Genomic DNA, 23,563 nt, shown 5'->3' with positions numbered 1-23,563 from the left:
ACTGTGTGTATATTATGTGTGCATATTTTTTCTTTTTCTCTTACTATTTAAAGCAAGACCTAAACCACTCTGTTACTGAGTTTATAACATATAGATATAACATATATGTCCATAATAGCACAGGGGAGGAGACAGGAGCTATACTGATACAAATTTGCTAAATTTTACTCAGATTAACTCAATACTAAGAATGAAGAAGATTGTAATAAATCCAGGAAGCATAATATAATCCCTTAGGGCAAATGCTAAAAAAGTAACTAAAAAATATATCTGAGAATTTAACAGAAGACATTCTTATCCATATCATGCAGATGAGGAAATGAGTGCTAGCAGGTGAAGCAACCTACCCCAGCTGGGGCTGGCCCCCAAGATCCTGACTCCACACAACAGGACTGGAGGCCAATCCATACCTTCCAGTGGGGCAGGTGGAGACCTACCCAGGCTGAGATTCCTCATCCATTAGTGAAGGGAAGATTCCTCAAAATATTGTAAATTGCCTTACAGTCTGAAAATATCTTCCTGGACACCCTGAATATTTTTATTAGTTCTTCCATCCTAAAAATTACCCCGTAGAAACTGCTGGCGAGAGTAAGAGGGATGACTTCTCAAGCAAAGCTAATTACCGGCAGTGTCCAGTGAACACACCCAAAAATGCTTGTGTAGACTCCCAGCACTCATTATGAATTTGATCAGCATTAATTTTCTGTCTGCCTGAACTGTCTTCCTATACCCTGGGAGGGGCTGACACCCCTTCAATGGAGCTCAGACTGACACTGCAGCAAGGGCGGGAGGAGGGGGCAGGGCAGGACTTCTTACCTCCATTACAGGCCGAGGGGGCATCTCACCTGCTTTATAAGTTACCACAATGGAGGAGGGAAGCTTTGGCCTCACAGCATATTACATTTACAGGAGAACTGAGCTGTGCTGGAAGGAGTTCATATCGTATTCCTGCCTGCTGAGGAGCTATTTAATCCTGTAAAGATAAAATAACTAAATTATTTAATATTTATTTTTGAATAAACACCTACTGATGTTTACTGTGCTTCACATTTTATAAAGTGCATTTTTGAAAACAGAAATTTAATGAACCCATACTGTATGCCAGGGACTAAGCTAAGCCCTCACCTGCTCTATGTTATTTAATCCTCACAAGTGCCCCACAAGCTTGGTTTCATTATTCTCATTGCACAGATGAAGAAACTGAAGTTCAGAGTGGTTAAGATGCATCAGATTGATCCAAGCCAGGTGAACTGGATTTGTTCCTGGCTAATTGTTAAACTGCATCCCTCAAAGGGGAATGTGTAAAAAAGAACCTGAGACAAAATTTGATGCTTTTTAATCAATTGAAGTCATGTGTGTCATCTCTCACATCTGACTGACTGCAAAAACAAAGATTGGCAATGTTCTTGCTTTTTTTAAAAAAATCACTCATATTGACTTCATCAAGTTGACAAGATCTCAGAAGTAGATCTGGGATCGTTCACAAATCAGAATTATGAAGAGAAACTGCAGCAGCTGCTGTGGCACAAAATCTATCATGGATTGAAATGACCAAATATTATTAATGAACAGATTTGAAAACTGAATTTCACATACAGCATTACATTTCTCCCTGACACTAATGTGTGATAAAAATTAAAAATGATATAAACATGTTTTAAAGTCATTGTGGTAATTACTAAAAGTAGCCAGCCATCCCACAGCTAGGCATTGTCAGAAGTCTACTCTGTGCAGTTGAAGTTTATATTAGCCCAGTACATCAAATTGTTCCCTTGAAGTTTCAACTTTGGTGAGTCCTCTTCGACTAACATAAAGTTTTGACTATGACAGCAACACATAACCACATAGCATTCTTTATTAAATAAATCTAGATTATCTCAATGACCTGAAGGAATCAATATAATGTTCCAGTGTCCACCTATCTACAATGAGAAAAATCTTAACCCAATGTTTGAGGTATTATCAATTTATGCAAAGTACATTGCATGAGTCTAATTTCCATGCAAACATCTTCATACCTGGGAATCCTTTTAAATACCAAAATAAAATATTTACCTTTTTGCTAAGGGGAATAAAAAGACATGACAGTAGAATATACATCTTGATAGAAAAATAGTTAAAGCTTTTAATTCTCTGAATACCTAGAGTTAACATTTTATGACTACCCTTTGAAAACAGGGTATTTGGGAACAATTTTAAAGTTTTCAAAATCAGTACAAAGCTTATTCACATTTTTATTAAAGCCAACATCACTTTCACAAATCACAGAATGATTTCCTTATGAAAAGAAGAGCAGCCAAGTGTTTGGTGTGTCTGTCTCTGTGCTTAGCTAAGTCTGTTAAACACGGAGTCCAGGGGCTCCCCCCATCTCCTCTAGATGGGCTCCGTAGTACAGTGACACTTCATACCATGTGTTCCTTGAAGAACCATTTCTGATGATCTGAGTTGGTACAGTCTCGTAAGAGTGGTACAAAACCGTCGCTCAATTCCTTCCTCTCAGCCTGAACACATTTCTTGGACTGTACATGAAATAAAGAACCATCCTACAAAAGATAATAGACATTGGGTGTTCAAGATAATTATAAGCAATTCCTCAGAAAGTATCTTTTCCTTAAAATGTGTTGTTAAGTGCTCAGGGTGATTTTTATTATTTCAGAAATATTTATTGAGTAGTGAGTGTCTGCAGGTATGAAGGCAGCCCATGACTGTCTGTGCAGAGAGAGGGCCAGGAGTGTAGAAACGTATGTCATGCTTGTCTCTCCCCGGAGCTCTTCATGGGGTCCGTGACTCTACCGTCAGGGCCGATGGTGCCACCTGCTGGCCATTCTGGGATCGGTCAGACCCTATATCTCACCCTTACTGATGTTCTTTTCCTTCAGGGTAACCAGGACCAAAGATCCTTTATTAATCTCTTCCACTTCTCTTAGGTCAACTAATTCCATCTCTGGTAGTCTCTTTCTCCTATGTATTTAAGTGGAGAATCTGGAAACTTGGCTTTAGTCCCAGCTCAGCCACAGACCGGCTGGGTGAGGGTACAGGTCACCAGAGAGGAAGCTGGTTCTGCAAACAATGCCAATTCCCAAACCCCGAAGGACAATGACCCTCTCTACCGCCTCTCCCATTTCTTCTTTCCCCAACTGTTGTTGAGTTAACTCGGCAAGTCTCTCCCCAAGTTCTGGAGTTTATTTTTTTCCCTCTGTCTCTCTCTGGTGTAAGCTGTACAGCCCCAAGGAACTTCATCATGGTTGAGAAGCAAAAGGGCAGAACAAGTGGCATACCTGTTCCAGGGAAACAGAACCCTTGGAAATAAAATTAGATGCAAAAGAATCTCTATAATATTAATCTGGAAAGCCCTTAAAGGTGCTCATAAGTTGCCTTTAGAATAATGTGAAAGTAAATAATTAAAACTTCCCTCCTCCCACCCTTCTAAAGAAACTTGCTTAAATGGTCACTGAAATTAAAGATTTTTAAGGTAAAATTTTAACGACATTTCAAACCAATTTCATGATTTCTTTTTTTTTTTTTTTACAGTACACAGGCCTCTCACCACTGTGACCTCTCCCGTTGTGGAGCACAGGCTCCGGATGGGCAGGCCCAGCGGCCACGGCTCAGGGGCCCAGCCACTCCACGGCATGTGGGATCTTCCCGGACCGGGGCACGAACCCGTGTCCCCCGCATCGGCAGGCAGACTCTCAACCACTGCGCCACCAGGGAAGCCCCATGATTTCTATCTTGCATTACTCTTCTTTGAGGGCTTACAATGGCTTCCAGTTGGAAGAAAGAAGGGAAAGACAAAACTTTTGGGGTTTACAAAAATATTTTTCCCTATTATTTTTTATATCACATAGACAGCACTATGGTGCCTGGTTTTTCCAGGAAACCTGCAAATTTCGTTGCTAATCATAACACTTTCTACAGGAAAGCATATTCCAACTTCTAATTATACTTAGAATTAATCCATTTATAAGTAGTATAGATGAATCTTTCTATCCCTGGGGCCAGGCTGGGAATGAAAGTTTTCCATTGACATAAAAGTGAACTAATTCTTTCTTCTGAATTATTTTCTTTGGATTTATTCCCTCAAGTGCTTTTTTAGTGAGTCTTTGGAGATGACTGGTGTATGAGTCCCACCACGGGCTTACTGCAAACATGGTAGAGGTAGTGCCTTTCAGGCGTGAAATAACACCCAGTTCCAAATCAACAATGGCTCTTCTGATAGAGAACCAACTCCATCAGAGAGGTTTTCTTGGTTATTATACAAGTAACAATTAATGTCTATAGAGCTTTACAGCTTCCAAAGACTCTTTCTGGCCATACATCTACTCTTCACTAGAGGTAGACAAGGCTGTGATTATTGTCCCCACTTTAGAGCTGGGAAAAATGAGACTTAGACAACGGGAGTGGCTTCTACTTGGATCTAACCTCATGTCCTCACACTTGGCAATTTGTTTCACTCGTTTGAACCCCACATGATCTCTGAACACATTGGCGACAGCGCCTCTTCCCATTCCAGCCAGTCACAGCTTAAAGTGTAAGGAGGACAGGAAGACTGAAAGGGAGTGGACAGTGAGGAAAGAAGGAAAGTGCTATGAGTGCTGGATGCCATGGGATCCCTTGGGGTCACTGTGAAGTTCCTGGTCTCCTGTAGGAGTATGTAGTCTCACATCCCTGAGACTTGCTAGGGACTTGCTTTACTTCTAGACTCCCCTCTGCAGCCCATGGGACCAGGAGTGACAGCAAGGAAGGCATGAGACAGCTCCCTTACCTCCTGCAAGATGAACTTCTGATCCTCTGGGGTGGCTCCCTCGCAAAGATGCATGATGAGAACATCCATTCCGGCCTCCACCGCCACGCAGCCTTCTGGCTGGTGGGTGTTATAGCGTATTTCATTCTGGGACGTGTACTCGAAAAACTAGAAACAGGGCGGCCAACATGTGCCAGTTACCCTCTGATGTGCAAAGAGGGAAGTCTTTAGAAAGAGGGATGAAAACCTGGGGTCACCAGGGCGTGGGTGCTGGGATCCAGCCTTCTCCCCTCACCCACCAACACCAGCCTGTGTCCCCGGAGCACCACGTGCACCTTTGGAGGGGTGCTTAGCAAGCATGAATGGAGGGGCCCTTTCTCATCCTTCTCGTTTGCTAGATTGTGAGGGTGGGGCTGGTTCCTGGGTCACCCCACACCCACTGTGCCTATCCCCAGGCTGTTGCAGAACGGCAGGAAAGAAGATGGACTGGTCCCAGCAGTCAGGGGCTCTCTGTGACCTTGACCAGCCACTTCCTCTCCTTTTCTTCATTCCTTTCCTCCTCCTTCCCCTGAAATATAATGGAGGCAACCATACCTTGGAGACTATAAAAGTTCTGTGCACAAGCAGGCAACAGGACTGCTAACAGGAGGACTTGTTCTTCAGAGCAATGGTTTTCCTACCCTAGTGTGCCTAGGAAAAATGCTGATTCCAGGCCCCACTCCCAAAGAGGGAATGAGGATTCCTTCTGTCTGAGATGGGGCCTAGGAAGCTGCACTTTTACACTTCTAACAAGACACACAGCCACCCATCCACCATGATCCATCCCCTTGCTTCCAGGAGATTCTGACACAGGTGACTGTTCTTAAGGCATATGGAGCACTGCTTCTCAAACAAATCTCCCTGAAAGCTGGTCAAGACAAGAGGTGGGTTAGGGAGGGATGGGGTGGATCTGAGAATCTGCATTTCTAAGCTCTCAGGTGATGCTGATGGTACCACGTGGGGACACCTCTGAGGAGTGCTATTCTAAAGGGGGTTGAAGAACCTGAAAATTTTAAGGCTGTAGGGGTCCGAATTATGAAAGCTTACTGTTGACCATAATGGTGCATAATATTCAAATGGAATCAGGGTGACTCCAGGTTGGAGGAAAACTTGAATGCCCATCCCTCGTCTCCAGTGTCTGACACCTTACTTAGGACAGCAAGGCTTTGAAGGTCCAGAACCAATGCTTTGCTCTCTCCTGCATCCTCCCCTGGGCCCGCCCTGGCGGGTTTGCCTGCTTCCCGGGCAGGGTCCTGTTATGGTCCTCAGAACTTCCAGGTCTTGCTCCCCTGCCCAGCTTGCAGTTCAGCACTTAACCCAGACCGATCTACCTGGGCCCTGACTGATGAAACTGCCCTAAAAACCGCTTTGCAATGTGGCACTACACATCAAATCCTATAATTTCATTTAAGAATTAATTCTGGAGAGACCTTCAAGATGGCGGAAGAGTAAGACGTGGAGATCACCTTCCTCCCCACAAATACATCAGAAATACATCTACACGTGGAACAACTCCTACAGAACACCTACTGAACGCTGGCAGAAGACCTCAGACCTCCCAAAAGGCAAGAAGCTCCCCACGTACCTGGGTAGGGCAAAAAAAAAAGAATAAACAGACAAAAGAATAGGGACGGGACCTGCACTTCTGCGAGGGAGCTGTGAAGGAGGAGAAGTTTCCATGCACTAGGAAGACCCTTTACTGGTGGAGACAGGGGTGGGGTGAGGGAGAAGCTTCAGAGCCGCTGAGGAGAGCGCAGCCACAGGTGTGCGGAGGGCAAAGCGGAGAGATTGCCGCACAGAGGATCGGTGCCGACCGGCACTCACCAGCACGAGAGGCTTGTCCGCTCACCCGCCGGGGCGGGCGGGGCTGGGAGCTGAGGCTCGGGCTTCGGTCGGTCGGAGCGCAGGGAGAGGACTGGGGTTGGCGGCGTGAACACAGCCTGCAGGGGGTTAGTGCACCACGGCTAGCCGGAAGGGAGTGCAGGAAAAGGTCTGAAGCTGCCTAAGAGGCAAGAGACTTTTTCTTGCCTCTTTGTTTCCTGGTGCGCGAGGAGAGGGGATTAAGAGCGCTGCTTAAAGGAGCTCCAGAGACGGGCGCGAGCCACGGCTATCGGTGCGGACCCCAGAGACGGGCATGAGACACTAAGGCTGCTGCTGCCGCCACCAAGAAGCCTGTGTGCAAACACAGGTCACTATCCACACCTCCCCTCCCGGGAGCCTGTGCAGCCCGCCACTGCCAGGGTCCTGTGATCCAGGGACAACTTCCCCGGGAGAACGCACAGCGGGCCTCAGGCTGCTGCAACGTCACACCGGCCTCTGCCGCCTCACGCTCGCCCCGCATCCGTACCCCTCCCTCCCCCTGGCCTAAGTGAGCCAGAGTCCCTGAATCAGCTGCTCCTTTAACCCCGTCCTGTCTGAGGAAGAACAGATGCCCTCAGGCAACCTACACACAGAGGCAGGGCCACATCCAAAGCTGAACCCGGGAGCTGTGCGAACAAAGAAGAGAAAGGGAAATTCCTCCCAGCAGCCTCACGAGCAGCGGATTAAATCTCCACAATCAACTTGATGTACCCTGCATCTCTGGAATACCTGAATACACAATGAATCATCCCAAAAGGGGGTGGACTTTGGGAGCAACTGGAGACTTGGGGTTTGCTTTCTGCATCTAATTTGTTTCTGGTTTTATGTTTATCTTAGTTTAGTATTTAGAGTTTATTATCATTGGTAGATTTGTTTATTGATTTGGTTGCTCACTTCCTTTTTTTTTAATATATATATATTTTTTTCCTTTTTCTTTTTGTGAGTGTATATGTGTATGCTTCTTTGTGTGATTTTGCCTATATAGCTTTGCTTTTACCATTTGTCCTAAGGTTCTGTCTGTCCGTTTTTTGTTTCTTGGTTTTTGTTTTGTTTTGTTTTGTTTTTGTGGTACGCGGGTCTCTCATTGCTGTGGCCTCTCCTGTTGCGGAGCACAGGCTCCGGACGCGCAGGCTCAGTGGCCACGGCTCACGGACCCAGCCGCTCCGCGGCATGTGGGATCTTCCCAGACCGGGGCACGAACCCGTGTACCCTGCATCGGCAGGCAGATTCTCAACCACTGCGCCACCAGGGAAGCCCTGTTTCTTGGGGTTTTTTTGTAGAGTTTTTAGCACTTGTTATCATTGGTGGATTTGTTTTTTGGTTTGGTTGCTCTCTTCTTTCTTTCTTTTTTTAAATTACTCTTTAATTTTTTATTTTTAATAATTTTTATTTTAATAACTTTTTATTTTACCTTATTTTTTTCTTTCTTTCTTTTTGTCTCCCTTTTCTTCTGAGTCATGTGTCTGACAGGGTCTTGGTGCTCTGGCCAGGTGTCAGGCCTGTGCCTCTGAGGTGGGAGAGCCGAGTTCAGGACACTGGTCCACAAGAGACCTCCCAGCTCCACGTAATATCAAATGGCGAAAGCTCTCCCAGAGATCTCCATCTCAATGCTAAGACCCAGCTCCACTCAACGACCAGCAAGCTACAGTGTTGGACACCCCATGCCAAACAACTAGCAAGACAGGAACACAACCCCACCCATTAGCAGAAAGGTTGCCTAAAATCATAATAAGGTCACAGACACCCGAAAACATACCACCGGATGTGGTCCTGCCCACCAGAAAGACAAGATCCAGCCTCATCCTCCAGAACACAGGCACCAGTCCCCTCCACCAGGAAGCCTACGCAACCCACTGAACCAACCTTAGCCACTGGGGGCAGACACCAAAAACAACGGGAACTACAGACCTGCAGCCTGTGAAAAGGAGACCCCAAACACAGTAAGATAAGCAAAATGAAAAGACAGAAAAACACACAGCAGATGAAGGAGCAAGGTAAGCACCCACCAGACGTAACAAATGAAGAGGCAACAGGCAGTCTACTTTCCTGAAAAAACTTTCAAGAAGAAAGTTTTTCTACCTGAAAAATAATTCAGGGTAATGATAGTAAAGATGATCCAAAATTGTGGAAACAGAATGGAGAAAATACAAGAAACAAATACTGTATGCTAACACATATATATAAAAAAAAATATGGTTCTGAAGAACCTAGGGGCAGGACAGGAATAAAGACACAGAGGTAGAGAATGGACTTGAGGACATGGGGAGGGGGAAGGGTAAGCTGGGACGAAGTGAGAGAGTGGCATGGATATATATACACTACCAACTGTAAAACAGATAGCTAGTGGGAAGCAGCCACGTAACACAGGGAGATCAGCTCGGTGCTTTGTGACCACCTAGAGGGGCGGGATAGGGAGGGTGGGAGGGAGACACAAGAGGGAGGGGATATGGGGATATATGTATATGTATAGCTGATTCACTTTGTTGTAAAGCAGAAACTAACACACCATTGTAAAGAAATTATACTCCAATAAAGATGTAAAGAAAAAAGTATTAATTGAGTAAGTCATCTGAAATGCAGATCTGTTGGTGTTTTTTCCCTCTTTTTTTTTTTTTTTCTGACCAAAGATGTCAGTGGCAGGGTTATTTATAGTCACAAAAACAGAGAGAAAGGGAATCAGTTACCTCAACAGTAATTAATATAGCCACACAAAGGAATATCAAGGGGCCGTTAGGAATGATATTCTCAAAGGGTGTCTAACAATACAAGTAAAGTATGATTAAGTAATGGAAATAAGAGACTATAAAACATGTAGACATTATAACAACTATTTAAAATACATAATACCAAGCTCATGCATTAAAAGACATGGGGGGACTTCCCTGGTGTTACAGAGGTTAAGAATCCACCTGCCAATGCAGGGGACATGGGTTTGAGCCCTGGTCCAGGAAGATCCCACATGCCGTGGAGCAACTAAGCCCGTGAGCCACAACTACTGAGCCCGCGTGCCACAACTACTGAGCCCGTGCACCTAGAGCCCATGCTCTGAACAAGAGAAGCCACCGCAATGAGAAGCCCACGCACCGCAATGAAGAGTAGCTCCCACTCACCGCAACTAGAGAAAGCCCGCACACAGCAACAAAGACCCAGCGCAGCCAAAAATAAATAAATTAATTAAAAAAAAAAAAGACACGGGAAGTAAATATATCTTAATTATAATGGTGGTCGCTCTGGGTCCTGTCATTTACTACTTGCTTCTACTTTTTATATTTCCCAAATGTTCTGTGATGAGTATATATTACCTTTATAATAAAAAAAGTCACATATTTAATGCTTTAAAAACACACAGATTTCCCCTCATCTCCCTCTTTAAAGGCCCACACCAATGATCCCTTGAGCACTGAGCGTCCCATTGTCCATTGTCCCAGAGCTTGAGAATGTCAATCTATTAAAGAAGCAGCACCTACCTGGTTCTGACCCATCCCATGACAGTGGTACAGAATGACCTGATGTCCTGTGATCTCGTGTTCATTGGGAGGGTTATAGTCAAAGCAGTAATCTTTTAGTCCTTTGTTCTGGAGCTAAACAAAACATAAAGGTATTTTAGTCCAGATTCCACCTAAGGCTGTGTGGGCGGGTAGATGGAGTAAGAGGAGTGGCTGCCTCAAGAACTGGACTCATTGCTAAGAGCCCCTGCCATTTCTAGTTTTAAAAGTGTTTTCCCATCCTATACCCCAGGCAGGAATCATAAGCTCCATTTTAAGACGATAAACCTGAGGAGCAGAGAGATGAACTCTTTATGGCCTGAGAGCTCATACCACTTCATGTCTCATTAGTGCAGCCTTACTGCTGCACTAGGCCAAACACAGCTGGATTGTCACCTTGCGTACGTACCAAGGAGCTCCTGCTATCGCACATCTGCGAAGGACACCCCAATTGAGAGACCCGGCATTCCACAGATCAGAAGTCCATCATTGTAGATTACAGGAACAGCATAATACAGAGCCAATGATTCACACACAAAGTCACACAACAGGTAAGCGGAGATACCTGAGTCTTGAATCCAGGACCTCAGACTCCAAGTCCAGTACTCTCTCCATCACTCAACATTGCCTAATCTAATGTCATCTCTAAGGTACTTTTGGATCTAAATCCCTTTAATCATTCTAAGAGCAAAAAACCATGGGAGGTTCCATGCTCCTCCTCCCTTCCAGGAGCCTCCAGAGAAAGACTCAAACATCTTGCAAATCCCTTTCTGGAGAGTTTAAAGAACCTCCTTCTGAACCCCACTCTTGCCCCGGCCCTTGTCCACCTTTGACTAGCCTGGTCCTGAGGATAAGACTCAGCCATATAGAAAGAAGAATCCACAATCCACTAGCTCATAAAACACAGAACAGCATGTTCTTGATGTCCCTTTGCTTGTGAAGGAATCTGGGAACAGGAGATGTGAATAATCAGAGCATCTTATAGCTAGAAGAACTCAAACGTCATTAAGCCAAGTTGTCCCCACTCTTGACCACCAAAGAACCTCAACCTCAAATCAGCTCCCTACGTTCAAAAGATGTGGTCTACCAAAGAAACTACAAGAAAAACTAAAAAAGAAGAAAAAAAAGGAGAAACCCCTAAAGATTAAAACAGATTGATTAAGCTAACTATATCAACTTGGTGATAGACATAGAGAATGTTTTGAATGACTTTAGAGCATAGAATGTTTGACTACACTTCCTTAGTGAAATATATTTTATATATAAATAGAGCTGCAAGAAATCTTAAACCTCATTCAGTATTACACTGTCAGTGGGAGGGTGGAGCAGAGAAGAGGGAAAGCAAGAGAGGCAAAATCTTGGTAATTGTAGAATCTCAGGGACAGGGCTCATTACACACTCTCTCTGCATTTCTGTATGTTTGAACATTTTCGTAATGCTAACTGAAATGAACACACCAATACCCTGCTTTGTATTTATCAAGACTTCCAGAATGGAACACAGCTCTTCTGATGAACACAACACAGTAGAAGAGGCCTCCCTAAGTTGGTGGAGTTTCAAGCAAAAGCCAAAGGTGCTGGACATTTTAGTTGACCTCATCCCAACAACATTTCTTTTAGGTTTTTTGAAATAACACAAGTGACTCTCCTTCCCTACTACTGCTTTTGTGGATCCCTGAGTTGGGAATTAGTAACTGGTCCAGTTATTGAGACTTGAAGTCATGTGATAGGAGTTAGTATAAAAAAATAGGACTTGGGAACACCAAGTTTCCAAGCCTCAGTTTCCATCTGTAAAATAGGAGGCTGTACTCACCAATTCTGAGATGCTTCCTGTGCTGACATTCTGGACCTGAGGCCCACAGACTCAAGGGGAGAAGGAAGGACAGTGGATGAAAAGGGGGGAGGGGTGTGGGAGAGGCCAGCTGTTGCCATGAAGGGGTCTTTCTTTCACAGAGTTCGTCAATCAGACCTGGAGGCCAGGAGCACCCTGCCCAGCATGGGCCCACCTCGCTCACCATCCCGAAGAAGCCAGGCCTGTCCTCAGGCACGTGCAGTTCTGGATACACGGTACTCAAGAACCACTTGAAGTCCTTACACTGGAGCCTTGCACGGAGCTGCCTCCTCTCTGTCACATCCCCAAAGGGTTCCTGAGAAAATGACAAAACAGTGAGCCCCTGCAGGCCACGGTGCTTCTATCAAAGCCCCTTTCTCACTCACTCAGTAAGCTTTTATTGAGCACCTATTGTGTGCGTAGCCTGCACGGTGCACGGAGGATAAGGAATGGCCTCAGACATAGTTGCAGCATCTTAGTAGGAGAGACTGCTGCACAATGACATCCCCAGGTGCTCTCACTGCAGGGAGGTGTGGCCAGGTACAGGAAGGAAGAACACAAAGCACCTGCAGATGGGACAGGGAGCTGAATTCTGGGGCTGCACCAGCATCCCTGGCCCCATGTGTCATCCATGAGCGTGTGATCACAGACCAGCAACAAGTCAGTAGCACACATATGCCATAATGTTCTGATTCACCACTGATACCTGAACACTCACTTCCAAACAAAGATAAGTATTCTAGAGGTAATTATGAATGAAAACCTTATATGCCCAATCTATTGAAGTCTAAATATATTCTTCGGATAGTAAGAGCAAAACACTGCAATAATAAATACTTGTAGAAGTTTAGTTTTATGGACAAAACCAATGATTAAGAACTTTTTTTTTTTAGTTTATTAATTAATTTATTTATTTTTGCTGTGTTGGGTCTTCGTTTCGGTGTGAGGGCTTTCTCTAGTTGTGGCAAGCGGGGGCCACTCTTCATCGCGGTGCGCAGGCCTCTCACTATCGCGGCCTCTCTTGTTGCGGAGCACAGGCTCCAGACGCGCAGGCTCAGTAGTTGTGGCTCACGGGCCTAGTTGCTCCGCGGCATGTGGGATCCTCCCAGACCAGGGCTCGAACCCGTGTCCCCTGCATGAGCAGGCAGACTCTCAACCACTGCACCACCAGGGAAGCCCCCAATGATTAAGAACTTCTGAATTATTAAATAAAGCAAGCATCTATTTAGCACAGCAAATGTGCAACCACAAGAGCAATGCTGAGCGCAAAGATAGGACTGTCCCTGACGTTAAACTATTAAAATTTGACAAGTTAAACATTTAACAAAATGGTAATGACAGGAAAAACATTTGAATAAAATTTCCAATTTCTCCTTATTTCCCAGAAGTTCATTCTTTGATGAGAGTCACTATGACCTCATCTTCAACCAAATGTCCATTTCAACACATGGCCACTGGTCATTCAGACAAAAGGTGCATGCAGTGCCCCTCTTACTAACATATTATTCTTTGGGAACCATCAGGAAGAGGGATCTGAGGGTTTTAGACTGGGTGACAGGGAAAAGCAGATGTTTCTACCCTGCAGCCCTGGGCAATGACCCTGGAGCCCAGAGGCAGAGAGAGACCAAAGGGGAGGTCAGGGTGAGGGTCCCGAGGGTTCCACAGAGCAGAAAGAGATCCACTGGGGTGGACCCAGTTCTACCCGCATCAGCTACGAGGCCTTGGGCAAGTTCCTTAAATCACTCTCTCTCTGAGCTTCAGTGTTCTCACCTATAAAATGAAAATTTCAGAGCTACCCTGAAGGGCTGCTATAAGGATTCACAAGAACAGAGTTTCATCAAGTGGCCAGGAAAGAGGTCTTGGGACAGAGCTTCTTGGCTTTCCACGTGGCCCCTTAGTTATGTGAACACAGGTAAGTGGGAACCCTGTCGGGGGTGTGCAGAGGTGGTGTGTCAGAGGCAGTGAGGCTCTTTGCTAAAATGTATTTGTAACCCCAAAATCAATACTTGTGGTGTCTTCACGCTTTCAGTCATTCTAAACCATGACAGTCACCCAACGTGCATGTTCCCAGCTGAGGTCACGTCTCAGCTCTTGTTCTGAAAGCAAGTGTCCTGTTCATGGTCTGTTTAGTGGCACGGTTTTCAGATTGTTCTGCATTGTGTTGGTGATTTCACTGTTTTAAATGGCCCCCAAGCATAGCGCTGAAGTGCTGTCCAGTGTTCCTAGTGCAAGAAGGCTATGATGTGCTGGAGGGAGAAAATAGGTGCATTGTATGAGCTTCACTTGGGCATGAGTTCAATGTAACCAATCAACAGTATATATTAAATAAATTATTTAAACAGAAACACACATAAAACCAAGTTAGGTATTGATCGATCGACAAAAATGTCCACCTGCGAGAGGTTTGCAGGACTCTAACCCTGTACTTCCCCACGAGCAATGGCTCAAGAGTTGGTTCCAAATTCAGTGACTGCAGTGCCTGTATGCAGCATTGACTGCTGCGAATAGTGAGAATCAGCTGTCTGTTGTTACTGTAAGTGAAGGAATAAAGTTTTCCCATACAAGTGTCATGAGCACCCAATTTCCTCTCTATTTCTGGAACTAGATCTACTATGGTAGGAGGACAGAATTAGCTGCTGTTGTTTGGATGCAGCCAGATGGAGCGTGGGCAGGCCGGGGAACTCACCAAGCGGGCCTGGGGGTTGCGATGGTAGTAGAGCTCTTTAAATTCATCCATCCACACTTCAGCTGCGCGGACACTGTTGGCCAGAGCCTTGTTGCGGGAGTAGGGAGCTTGCCTGGGGAAAACGTGGCCAACGTGCGAACACGGGTGTGTCTCCAGGGTCCCCCCGCACTGCCAGATCTGTACACAGAGCGGGTAGGAGGTGTGGGGTGGGGAGTGAGCGGGAAGTCAGCTGCAGGTCCACAATGCCCAGAGCAAGGAGGCTGGACACACGGAGGTCATGGTGAACACTGCCAGCCTCACCCCCCATGGGGCAGGGGGCCACTCCCCCAGCATACTCAGGACACGGGATGCAGTCAAAGAGCAAGAAAGCAGCCTCAAAGACAACTAAGCCATCGGAATCCAGACCCCAAAGTCCATGCACTAAGGCTCATGCGCTTGACTCCTAGGAGCACCGACAGTGGACCTCGCTGGGAACTTACTTATTATGTAAAGCACAGGCTGATTACCTGGTCTCCTAGCCACAGAAGATAGGAAAGCAGCAAGTAAGAAGAGAGGTTTGGAAGGGGGACAGGAAGAGCTTCTAGAGGCAGACAGAGCAGCCTGACACCTGGGGAAGAGGTAGAAAGACCATTAAAAGCACACCCCAAACCTCAGCAGGTGGAGTCATCTGGAGCCTTTGCATGCTGGGGCAAACGGCTGTGAATACCCCATTGTCCCCTGGATGTATGACCAAGGATAGCATCTGGTGCTTATAATGGGGGGGTGGGGTGTGAGTCCTTAGTGGAGGGTCAAAGCCTTGTGTATTAACTCTTAAAGCAGGAAACCATATAAAATATTTGTAAAGTTTAAAATTTTCCATTTAAAAGCACGAACATCGACATAAGGTTTTGATACTTAAAATGCAAGATTCAATTAACTAGAAAATCCACCCAAATGCTTGGGCTTTCCCAAAGGGGCATCTGTGGATCACACACAGCAGAATCAATAGATGGGCTCATTACAAAAGGCAGATTCCCAGTCCCTACCGTAAATCTATCAAATCTGACTTTCCAGAGACCATGCCTGTTAATCTGCATTTTTAACAAGTTTCCCTAACAATTCTTCTATGTGTCAAAGTTTGAAAGTCACTGTGCCAAATAAAGAGGCTACTTTATCAAGCAGTCAAGCAAATCAAGGCTCCAAAACATGGGATCAGGAGGCAGGGACCCGTGTTTTAGTCCAGTCTCTGCCATATACTCTGTGAGTGACCTTCAGCCAGTCGCTACCCGCCTCCGGCCTCTGCCCCTCCTCTTTATGGAGTGAGAGGAAAGAACCAGGTGAGACTTGCAAGACCCTTTCCAGCCCCAAATCTATTAAAAGTGTATTTTTTTAAAAAGTTTACACAAGAAGACAGGCGTGATTACAGGATATGTGTGCCACTGTCATCTTTGAGGATCGTTGGATAAACTGCCAATATGGAGGAAAAGTCCACCAGGCTCTCCTAGCAAATACATCCTTCCCAGAGAGAAAGAGAACAGGTTAAGAATGAGTCCAAATAGAAGACTGGAATACTTACTCTAAATGAGAATTCAAGGTTTTCTCCGCCCCAAACTTCCATTCCTGTATCGTAAGACCCCAGGTATTCAAAATATTTCTTACTCACAGAAAACAGCCCACCAGCCATGGTTGGAGACCTAGAAGCGTGTGAATCATAATTCAAGGTAAGCGGCAGGAAACCATCACAGTTAGTTGAATCCCTTCTCACCACAAGCCTGGAGTCCATTCATCCATATAAGCATACCCTGAGTTCACGTTCTGGGCCTGGTGCTGAACTGGGCTGGAGGCACAGACGTGCCCCATAGCCCCTGCCCTGGGGAAGCTCACAGACATCTCACCAGGCAAGCACAGAGCAAGGTGTGGGATGACTAAGGCCAACCTAGGGCCCAGCGGGAATGCAGAAGCAGCCATGAGATGCGGAGGGGGGCGGGTAGAGCTAAGTTTCTCGGAGGAGGCATGGTCTGCAGCACAAAGGGAAGTTAGCCAAGAAGAGGCATGGAATGGTCCTCCGAGAAGACAGGAGCATGAGCAAAGGCCCAAGGGTGAGAGAAAGCCTTGTACTTCTAGGAGCACAGACAACAAGGAGAGATGAGAAGAGAGAGACCAGGTTCTAAGAGGGTGGCAGAAGTAAGGGTGCGGTGGCCTTGCTCGTGCAGCCCTCACAGATGTCCTTTATGGGCCAGTAGAGGCCACTCTGGCATCTTAAAGCTCCCCAAGGGCTTGAGCCTCTCCTGCTGGAATGGCCTCCCCTGCAGGACCCGCACGGCCAGCTCTGGCCTGCTGCCTCAGCCAGCCCTGTTTCCTCCCTTCCAGGTTCATCTAGGAGATGGCACTAGTTTCAGAAATGGCCCAAGGCTTCCATCCTACCCCCGCAGAAAGCTATAGCGTCAACACACCACAGAGATGCAGAGGAATACATTTTAAAATGAGGAAATATATAACATGAAGAGCCTAACAGTTCAAAATTTTAAGATCCTCCAGTAGTGCTTCCAGGCCTTGACAAAGTATTGGCTTTTCCTGCACTCCAAGCTCTGGGCCAATGAGAACAGGACAGCAAGACTATGGAAGAGAAGGTTCTAGGCTACAAAGCATTTTCATGTGTGTTCATCCTAAAGGCTAGGAAATAGGTAGGGTGGATATGCTCATACCTATTTCACAAGTGAGAAAACTGAGGCCCAAGGATATTACGGGAGGGGAAGGATAGCTGGCCACAGTGTCCCTGAGCCATGTGCGTGCGTGCGTGCATGTGTGTGTGTGGGGGGCAGTTTGTGTCAGCATCACAGGCTGCATATGTGATGCTTGATATGATCCTTCCTACTTGGTGTCTCAGTTTCCAAACCTGTTAAATGAGGGGTTGGGCAGGATGCCACCCCTCAGGGCTCCCGCGGAAGCCTACATGTCATCCTTGAGTCGTCCTCCCCTCATTCCCATTCAATTCCTCCCAATTTTCCAACCACAAAGTCTCTGGAGTCCACCATGTCCCTCCATCTTCTCCTGCACCATCATCTCTAAGCTGGAGGACTGCAACGCCTCCCAGTGGTGCCCCTGCCTGCAGCTCCATCCCCTCCAGGCCCCCACCCCCCACCATGTGGCATACAGCACAGACTTTAGAGAATGCAACAGGCTAAATAAGGTCACTTCCAGCTCAAATCCCTTCAGTGGCTTCTGAACACCCACAGTAAAGTCCAAACCCCTTTCCTTGGCCTTCAAGGCTAGATATGACTTGGCCCCATTCACCTCTCCAGCCCTGTCTCTCAACACCGTCTCCACAGTTGTTCCTCTCCAGCCAGCACTGGGTCATCTCAAGGTCTGGACTCAGGTGGAAGGATTCAGGCCAGCTGCCAAACATGGGTGCAGATCTATGACACCACTTCTGGGTCAATACCCCAGTGATAAAGCTGAAGTCCAACCTCCACTGGCCTGACTCCCACATCTGTCTCCCATTTGGTGCTAAACTTGGAAGGAGAGGAAGAAGCCAGACTATGACTTCAACACCTCAAGAATGAAGGCAACCCAGCACCGCTTGAGCCTTCTCTTCTCAGACCCAGGCTCACCCACTGGCCAAAGCTGGACCCTGTACCCCCAGGTCTACTCATCCCCTGCAGCTCAGAAGGAGCCTGACAGTGTGTCCTCAAAATATTAGCCATGGAATCACCATAGCAAGTCCAGTCCTAGGTATATACCCCAGAGAACTGAAAACAGGCACTCAAACAGACAATAGTGCACCGCTGTTCACAGCAGCATTATTTACAATAACCAAAAAGTGGAAATAACCCAAGTGTCCATCAACAGACAGATGGATAAAGAAAATGTGGATGCATACACAATGGAATATTATTCAGCCATTAAAAGGAATGAAGTTCTAGAAGGACCTTGAAAATACTTTGTTAAGGAAAAGAAGCCAGACACAAAAGGATAAATATTGTGTGATTCCACTTATATGATGTACATAAAATAGGGAAATCCATAGAGATGGAAAGTAGAGTAGAAGTTACCAGGGGCTGGAGGAGGGGAGGAAAGGGAATTATTGCTTAACAGGTATAGAGTTTCTATTTAGGTTGATGAAAAAGTTCTGGAAATATGTAGAGGTGATGGTTCTACAACATTGTGAATGTGCCTGATGCTACTGAATTGTGCATTTAAAAAATGGTTAAAATGGTAAACTTTATGTTATACATATTTCAACACAATTTTTAAAATAAATTTTAAAATATATATATATATATATACACCAATATAAAATCCACATATATAGCAATGATTTTTAATAAAAGTAAACAAATACTCTGGAAAAAGAAAAGAGAGGCAACAGCTAACCATCCCTCCTGAGGGCCTTCACTGACAAGTTGGCCAGATGCGTGCTCAGAGAAGTCAACCCCTGACCTGATGACATCGATGGGGGACCGCATGCGGATCCTCTCCCTCTCGGGAACTACGTGCCACGTGAACACCAGCCTCCAGTCGAAACCGCCAATCTGGGGCTCCCCAGCGTTCCCCAGGTACTCGAAGGTGTTCCAGTCGATCACATCGATCACAGGGCACACCACTGCCAACTCCTCTTCATGGATCCTGAAAACAGTCAGAACAGCCTTCCACTAGAAGGAGGAACATCTGCCTGAGAAAGGCCTGCTTCTCTTATTCCAGGGGTCTACAGCCAAGTCAGCCCTGGCAGGTGAGCAAAAGCAGGCTGCTGGGCGGTGGGGGGAGGCAGGGAGCTAGGACGCTGGCCCTGATATGAAAAGTCCCACAGCTTTAATATTCTGATTCCATCTAGGGATATTCTGGTTAAATTTGAATCCCTCTATATAAGTCATGATGTCAAAATTAAAGCTAAATTTTAAAACGGAAAGCACATTTTCAGTTTCTTCAAGACTGCAAGAGATTTCTTCATTTAATTAAAATGAAACATCTTCAAGTCAAGAAATAATTATCTCCCTGTGAACAGAGATGCGCCCAGACCAAAGGATCTGCTTTGGAGTTAGAAAATAAATTTTAATCCTGCCTCTTATTTACTGTGTAACATTAGCATTGTCACTTAACTGCTTAGAGCCTATTGCCTCATGGGTTACATTGGAAAAATATACCTACTCATAGGTTAATGTGGACTCCCTACAGGAATGTTTGTAAGAGGCTGGCAGAGAACCTGGAACTACTGCTATATTTTTCTTTTAACCTTTTTTATTATTAAATGTTACACGTAGTGGAAAATGTGATAATTTCCTTTTGCAAGCATCAGCTTGTGCGTAGTCTTCAGCAGTTCTCTCCACAATCATTCTTACAAGCCCAGCCAACCCAGCAGGCTTCCGGACTGTGTTTCTTTGCATTTGACAGCACACCAGGAAACATGAACTGAGACTGAACCAGGTGCGAACGCTAGATTTCTCTGGGTTACATTTTGGGGGCAGTTCTCTAGAATTTGAGACCTATAAATCATTAACTTGTGACTTGCAGTCCAGCTGGTTGGAACCACGGGTAGTCTAATTTTTGCAAGAAAGGGAAAAACGGGGGGAGCCTGCACTGGAGTAAAGAATTCTAAATCATGGTTAGAGAACGTGCAGGCCCAGTAGCAGTGGTTACTGGGTAGTGTTTCCTGGCATCTTGTGAGCCAGGGACCAGGGATGCCAAACATCCTGCAGTGTGCAGTCCAGCCCTACACAGCAAAGAATGGTTCTGCCCCAGATGTCAACAGCAGCTTATAAAATGCCAGGAGCACTACCCAGTTGATGTGACAACCAAAAACATCTTCCACTTCCAAAAGGCCCTGGAGGAAAGGGGCTACTGTGCCTGGTTGGGACCACCTGAGGGACAGTCTACACTCCAGTGTCTCAACTCTGGTGCACCCTCAAGTCTTCAGGGAGCTTCTGAAACATCCAGAAGGCCAGGATCTACCCCTCCAAATAGTCCAGGAGTTTTTAAGGTTCCCCAGTTATTTCTAAAGGGTAACCAGGGGAGAATCCCTTTGTCTCCAGGTATGGAGCAAGGACGTGATTATGGGGAATGCTGCCTCGCTCTCTCCAAAGGGTGGGATGGGGTGAAGTGGAATTCTAGATGGCATTAATGAATCAGCTGAAGGGGAAAAGTGCCCCTACCATGACTTTAGACAGGCCTAGAGGCAGCCCTCTGTATGCACAGTTGGGGAAGGGGGGAAGGATGAACTCACTAGTCCGGGTTCCAGAGTGAGCACCTAGCTGTCACTATGTTCTAAGTAATCTCAGAGTCCATCACTGGCCTGAGGAATCCTGAGTCCTTTCTGTGGGTGAAGCTCACCAGAGCTGAGCGGGAGAAAGAGGCAGCAAAGGACCGGGACAGCAGGAAGTGGCAGAGCAGAGCTCAGTCTCATGCAGGAACAGAGGCGAGGGGGTCCCTAGCTCTTTCAAACAGACCCTGACAACCAAGCGTTGGATGCCAAGGGAAAGCAGTTTGCCAAATGCACAGACTCTGATCCTCCAGCCCTTCACCCACTCCACAGGGAGGGGACCAAACAGAGACCCCCCCAAACTTTCCTCTCCCACCCGGAGGAGCTCTGGGCTTGCCAGCTCAGCTCCTGATGCAGAATCAGTAGGATGGAAAGGGAAAGAGAGAACAGAAGAGAACAAAAGTAGGCCCAGGGGTAGGTGGGAAGGTGAGTATAAGAGACTGTGGGACAGCAGAGGAAATATCCTTGAAGGCACAGCCATATTTATACTTTCATGACTCTATAAAAGATATATTAAAACAATATTTTATGACTATATTGGTAAAAAGACAAACAATCTAGGCTAGATTCATTAATATATATTCATTATTATGATATTCATTTTCCATTCTGATTTTAAAAGAAATTAACATAAAATTTTGGGGGGGTGTCCCTTAAAGTTTCATGGGTGGGCCGTAGGTATTGTAGGTACTGCATGTAATAAATAAGTCAGCCCAGCTTGAAGGAAATACACCAAAATGTATACCCTCCAGGAGTGCAATTCTGTGTGACTGACCATATTTTTTTCTTGGTTGATCATACTAAGTTTTCTACAATAAACGTGTATAATAAGCAGTAATAAAAGCAAACACTCATCTAGGACCTCCCACATGCTGGCATGTTCTAAGCACTGTCCGTGTATTAAGTCATTTAACGGCCTCCACAGCCCCAGGAGGTAGGGACTGTTACCACGCTGTTACCAGGGACAGAGGCTTTGCCCAAGGGGCATCTGAGCCCAGCACCCCTGCCTCTCATGCCAGTTTGGTCAGGGCCCCCGCCTCCCCCCCGCCCCCCACCGACGGTCCACGCACCTCTGCAGCAGCGGCTCCAGCCACCCTTCGTGGCACTCGCAGTGGCAGTCCAGGAAGGTCAGCACGTCGCCCTTGGCCGCGGAAGCCCCCAGCAGCCGTGCCCGCACCAGGCCCTCCCTCTTGTTGGCGCGGATCAGGCGGACCTTGGGCAGCCTGGCCAGCTCGGAGGCCAGGCGTTCCTTCAGGTGCTCTGGGGAGGCAAGCGGGACACCGAGGGTCACCGCCACACATCCCCAGCCGCGTCCTTGAAGGGCCTCCCTGTCCCCAAAAGAAGACTAAGTAGACACGAGCCTCCTTTGCTCTGCACCAGGGACGTGCTCACCGCACCCGGAACCAAGGCTGGAAGCCCCTGAAGGCCAGGGAGGCTGAGGTGGAGGATTCCAGAACCACCAAATGCTCCCGTTCAAAACACATGCACATTGAACTGTACTCCTGAAATGAGTGAATGTGTCATGTGGATGTATCTCAATAAAGCTATTACCTCCCCAAATTACCTTGACTTGTAAACATTTAAATAAAAAGCACAAGAACCATCCAACCACGATTTTTCCAAAAAATTGTGTTAATATAAACTTTGTTCATTTATGTTAATTATGCAACACATCATAAAATTTTAATTTATATGGAATTATATTAACATAAATTTTATTTATAATACAATTACGTTAACACAAATTTTCTCAGAAGTACGTTTCAGTTGACACAGTAACAATAATAACAATGGCAGCCAACATGAGAAAGCCTACTGTGCTAATTACAGTCCAAGTGATTCATAGAACTCACATGAGTCTCATAACAACCCTATGAGGTAAGTACTACTACTGTCCCCATTTTATGAATGAGAACATTGATGCCAGAGAGGCTAAGTGACGTGCCGAGGTCCCAGACAAGCGAGCTGAGGAGTCATGATGTGAACCCAGGGACTCTGGCTCGAGTCTGCAGGCTTAACGCTGCCTCCAGAGCTTTCTCCCACAGCTGCCCATCCTTGTTAAACAAATCCAAAACTTGTCAGGAGGACATGCTTATCCCATTTTGTAAGAGAGGAAATGAGTCCTTAAGAGTTGAAAGGATGTGCCCACAGCTAGAACTGGCCCCAGGACTCCCAACTCCACACACGGGCTCTGGGACTAGAGGTCCCGATTCATGCCTCTCGATGGGTAGGTGGAGGCAGGTGAGAACCAGTCAGGTAAAATAAAAATGAGAGAATCTCCCCACATCAACATGGGCTTCATCTCAAAGTCCCCCTCAATCATCAGTGACGGGAAAACTTTGTATAATGTTCTCAGTTGCTTTGTTGTCTGTGAAATGTTTCCCTAAGTACTCTTGATACTCAAACAAGAAACAAAAAACATTCATTGGTTGATTTTTTTTCAACCCTAAATATAACTGCATATAAGCTAATGGCAGGAATAAGGGAGGTGACTTCCCAAGCAAAGCTAATTAGTGGCAGTGCCCAGGGAACACACAGGAAAACTGTGGTGCAGCCACCCAGCACTCAGGATGGGTTTGGTCTTCATCAATTTTCTGTCTGCCTGAACTGTCTTCCCCAATCCTGGAAGGCGCTGACATCCCTCATCAGCTCAGACTGACCCTGCAGGAAGGGTGGGAGGAGGGGGC

General features: G+C 46.2%; 1 protein-coding gene across 6 annotated transcripts in view; it reads right to left on the bottom strand.

The window, feature by feature from the left end:
* Positions 1–212: 212 nt before the first annotated feature.
* Positions 213–23,563, bottom strand: part of GALNT12 (polypeptide N-acetylgalactosaminyltransferase 12) — a 53,883-nt gene continuing 30,532 nt past the window's right edge. For 2 of the 6 annotated variants that reach the window (XM_049711140.1, XM_004271475.3), the window contains exons 3-10: positions 21,947–22,136; positions 19,064–19,249; positions 16,200–16,317; positions 14,645–14,821; positions 12,143–12,274; positions 10,111–10,224; positions 4,766–4,912; positions 2,102–2,543 (exon numbers count right to left, since the gene is read on the bottom strand). In XM_049711140.1, the coding sequence (XP_049567097.1) occupies positions 2,403–2,543; positions 4,766–4,912; positions 10,111–10,224; positions 12,143–12,274; positions 14,645–14,821; positions 16,200–16,317; positions 19,064–19,249; positions 21,947–22,136 (1,205 nt within the window). In that variant the 3' untranslated portion in view covers positions 2,102–2,402. Of the gene's footprint in view, positions 974–2,101; positions 2,544–4,765; positions 5,313–10,110; positions 10,225–12,142; positions 12,275–14,644; positions 14,822–16,199; positions 16,318–19,063; positions 19,250–21,946; positions 22,137–23,563 lie in introns of those variants that run through there. The other 4 variants (XM_049711139.1, XM_033431184.2, XM_033431185.2 and 1 more) reach the window with 4 other exon arrangements.

Source organism: Orcinus orca, chromosome 6, assembly GCF_937001465.1.
Source record: "Orcinus orca chromosome 6, mOrcOrc1.1, whole genome shotgun sequence".
Classification (NCBI taxonomy): Eukaryota; Metazoa; Chordata; class Mammalia; order Artiodactyla; family Delphinidae; genus Orcinus; species Orcinus orca.
Note: the sequence above shows the minus strand (reverse complement) of the source record. Positions and strands in the feature narration are given on the sequence as shown.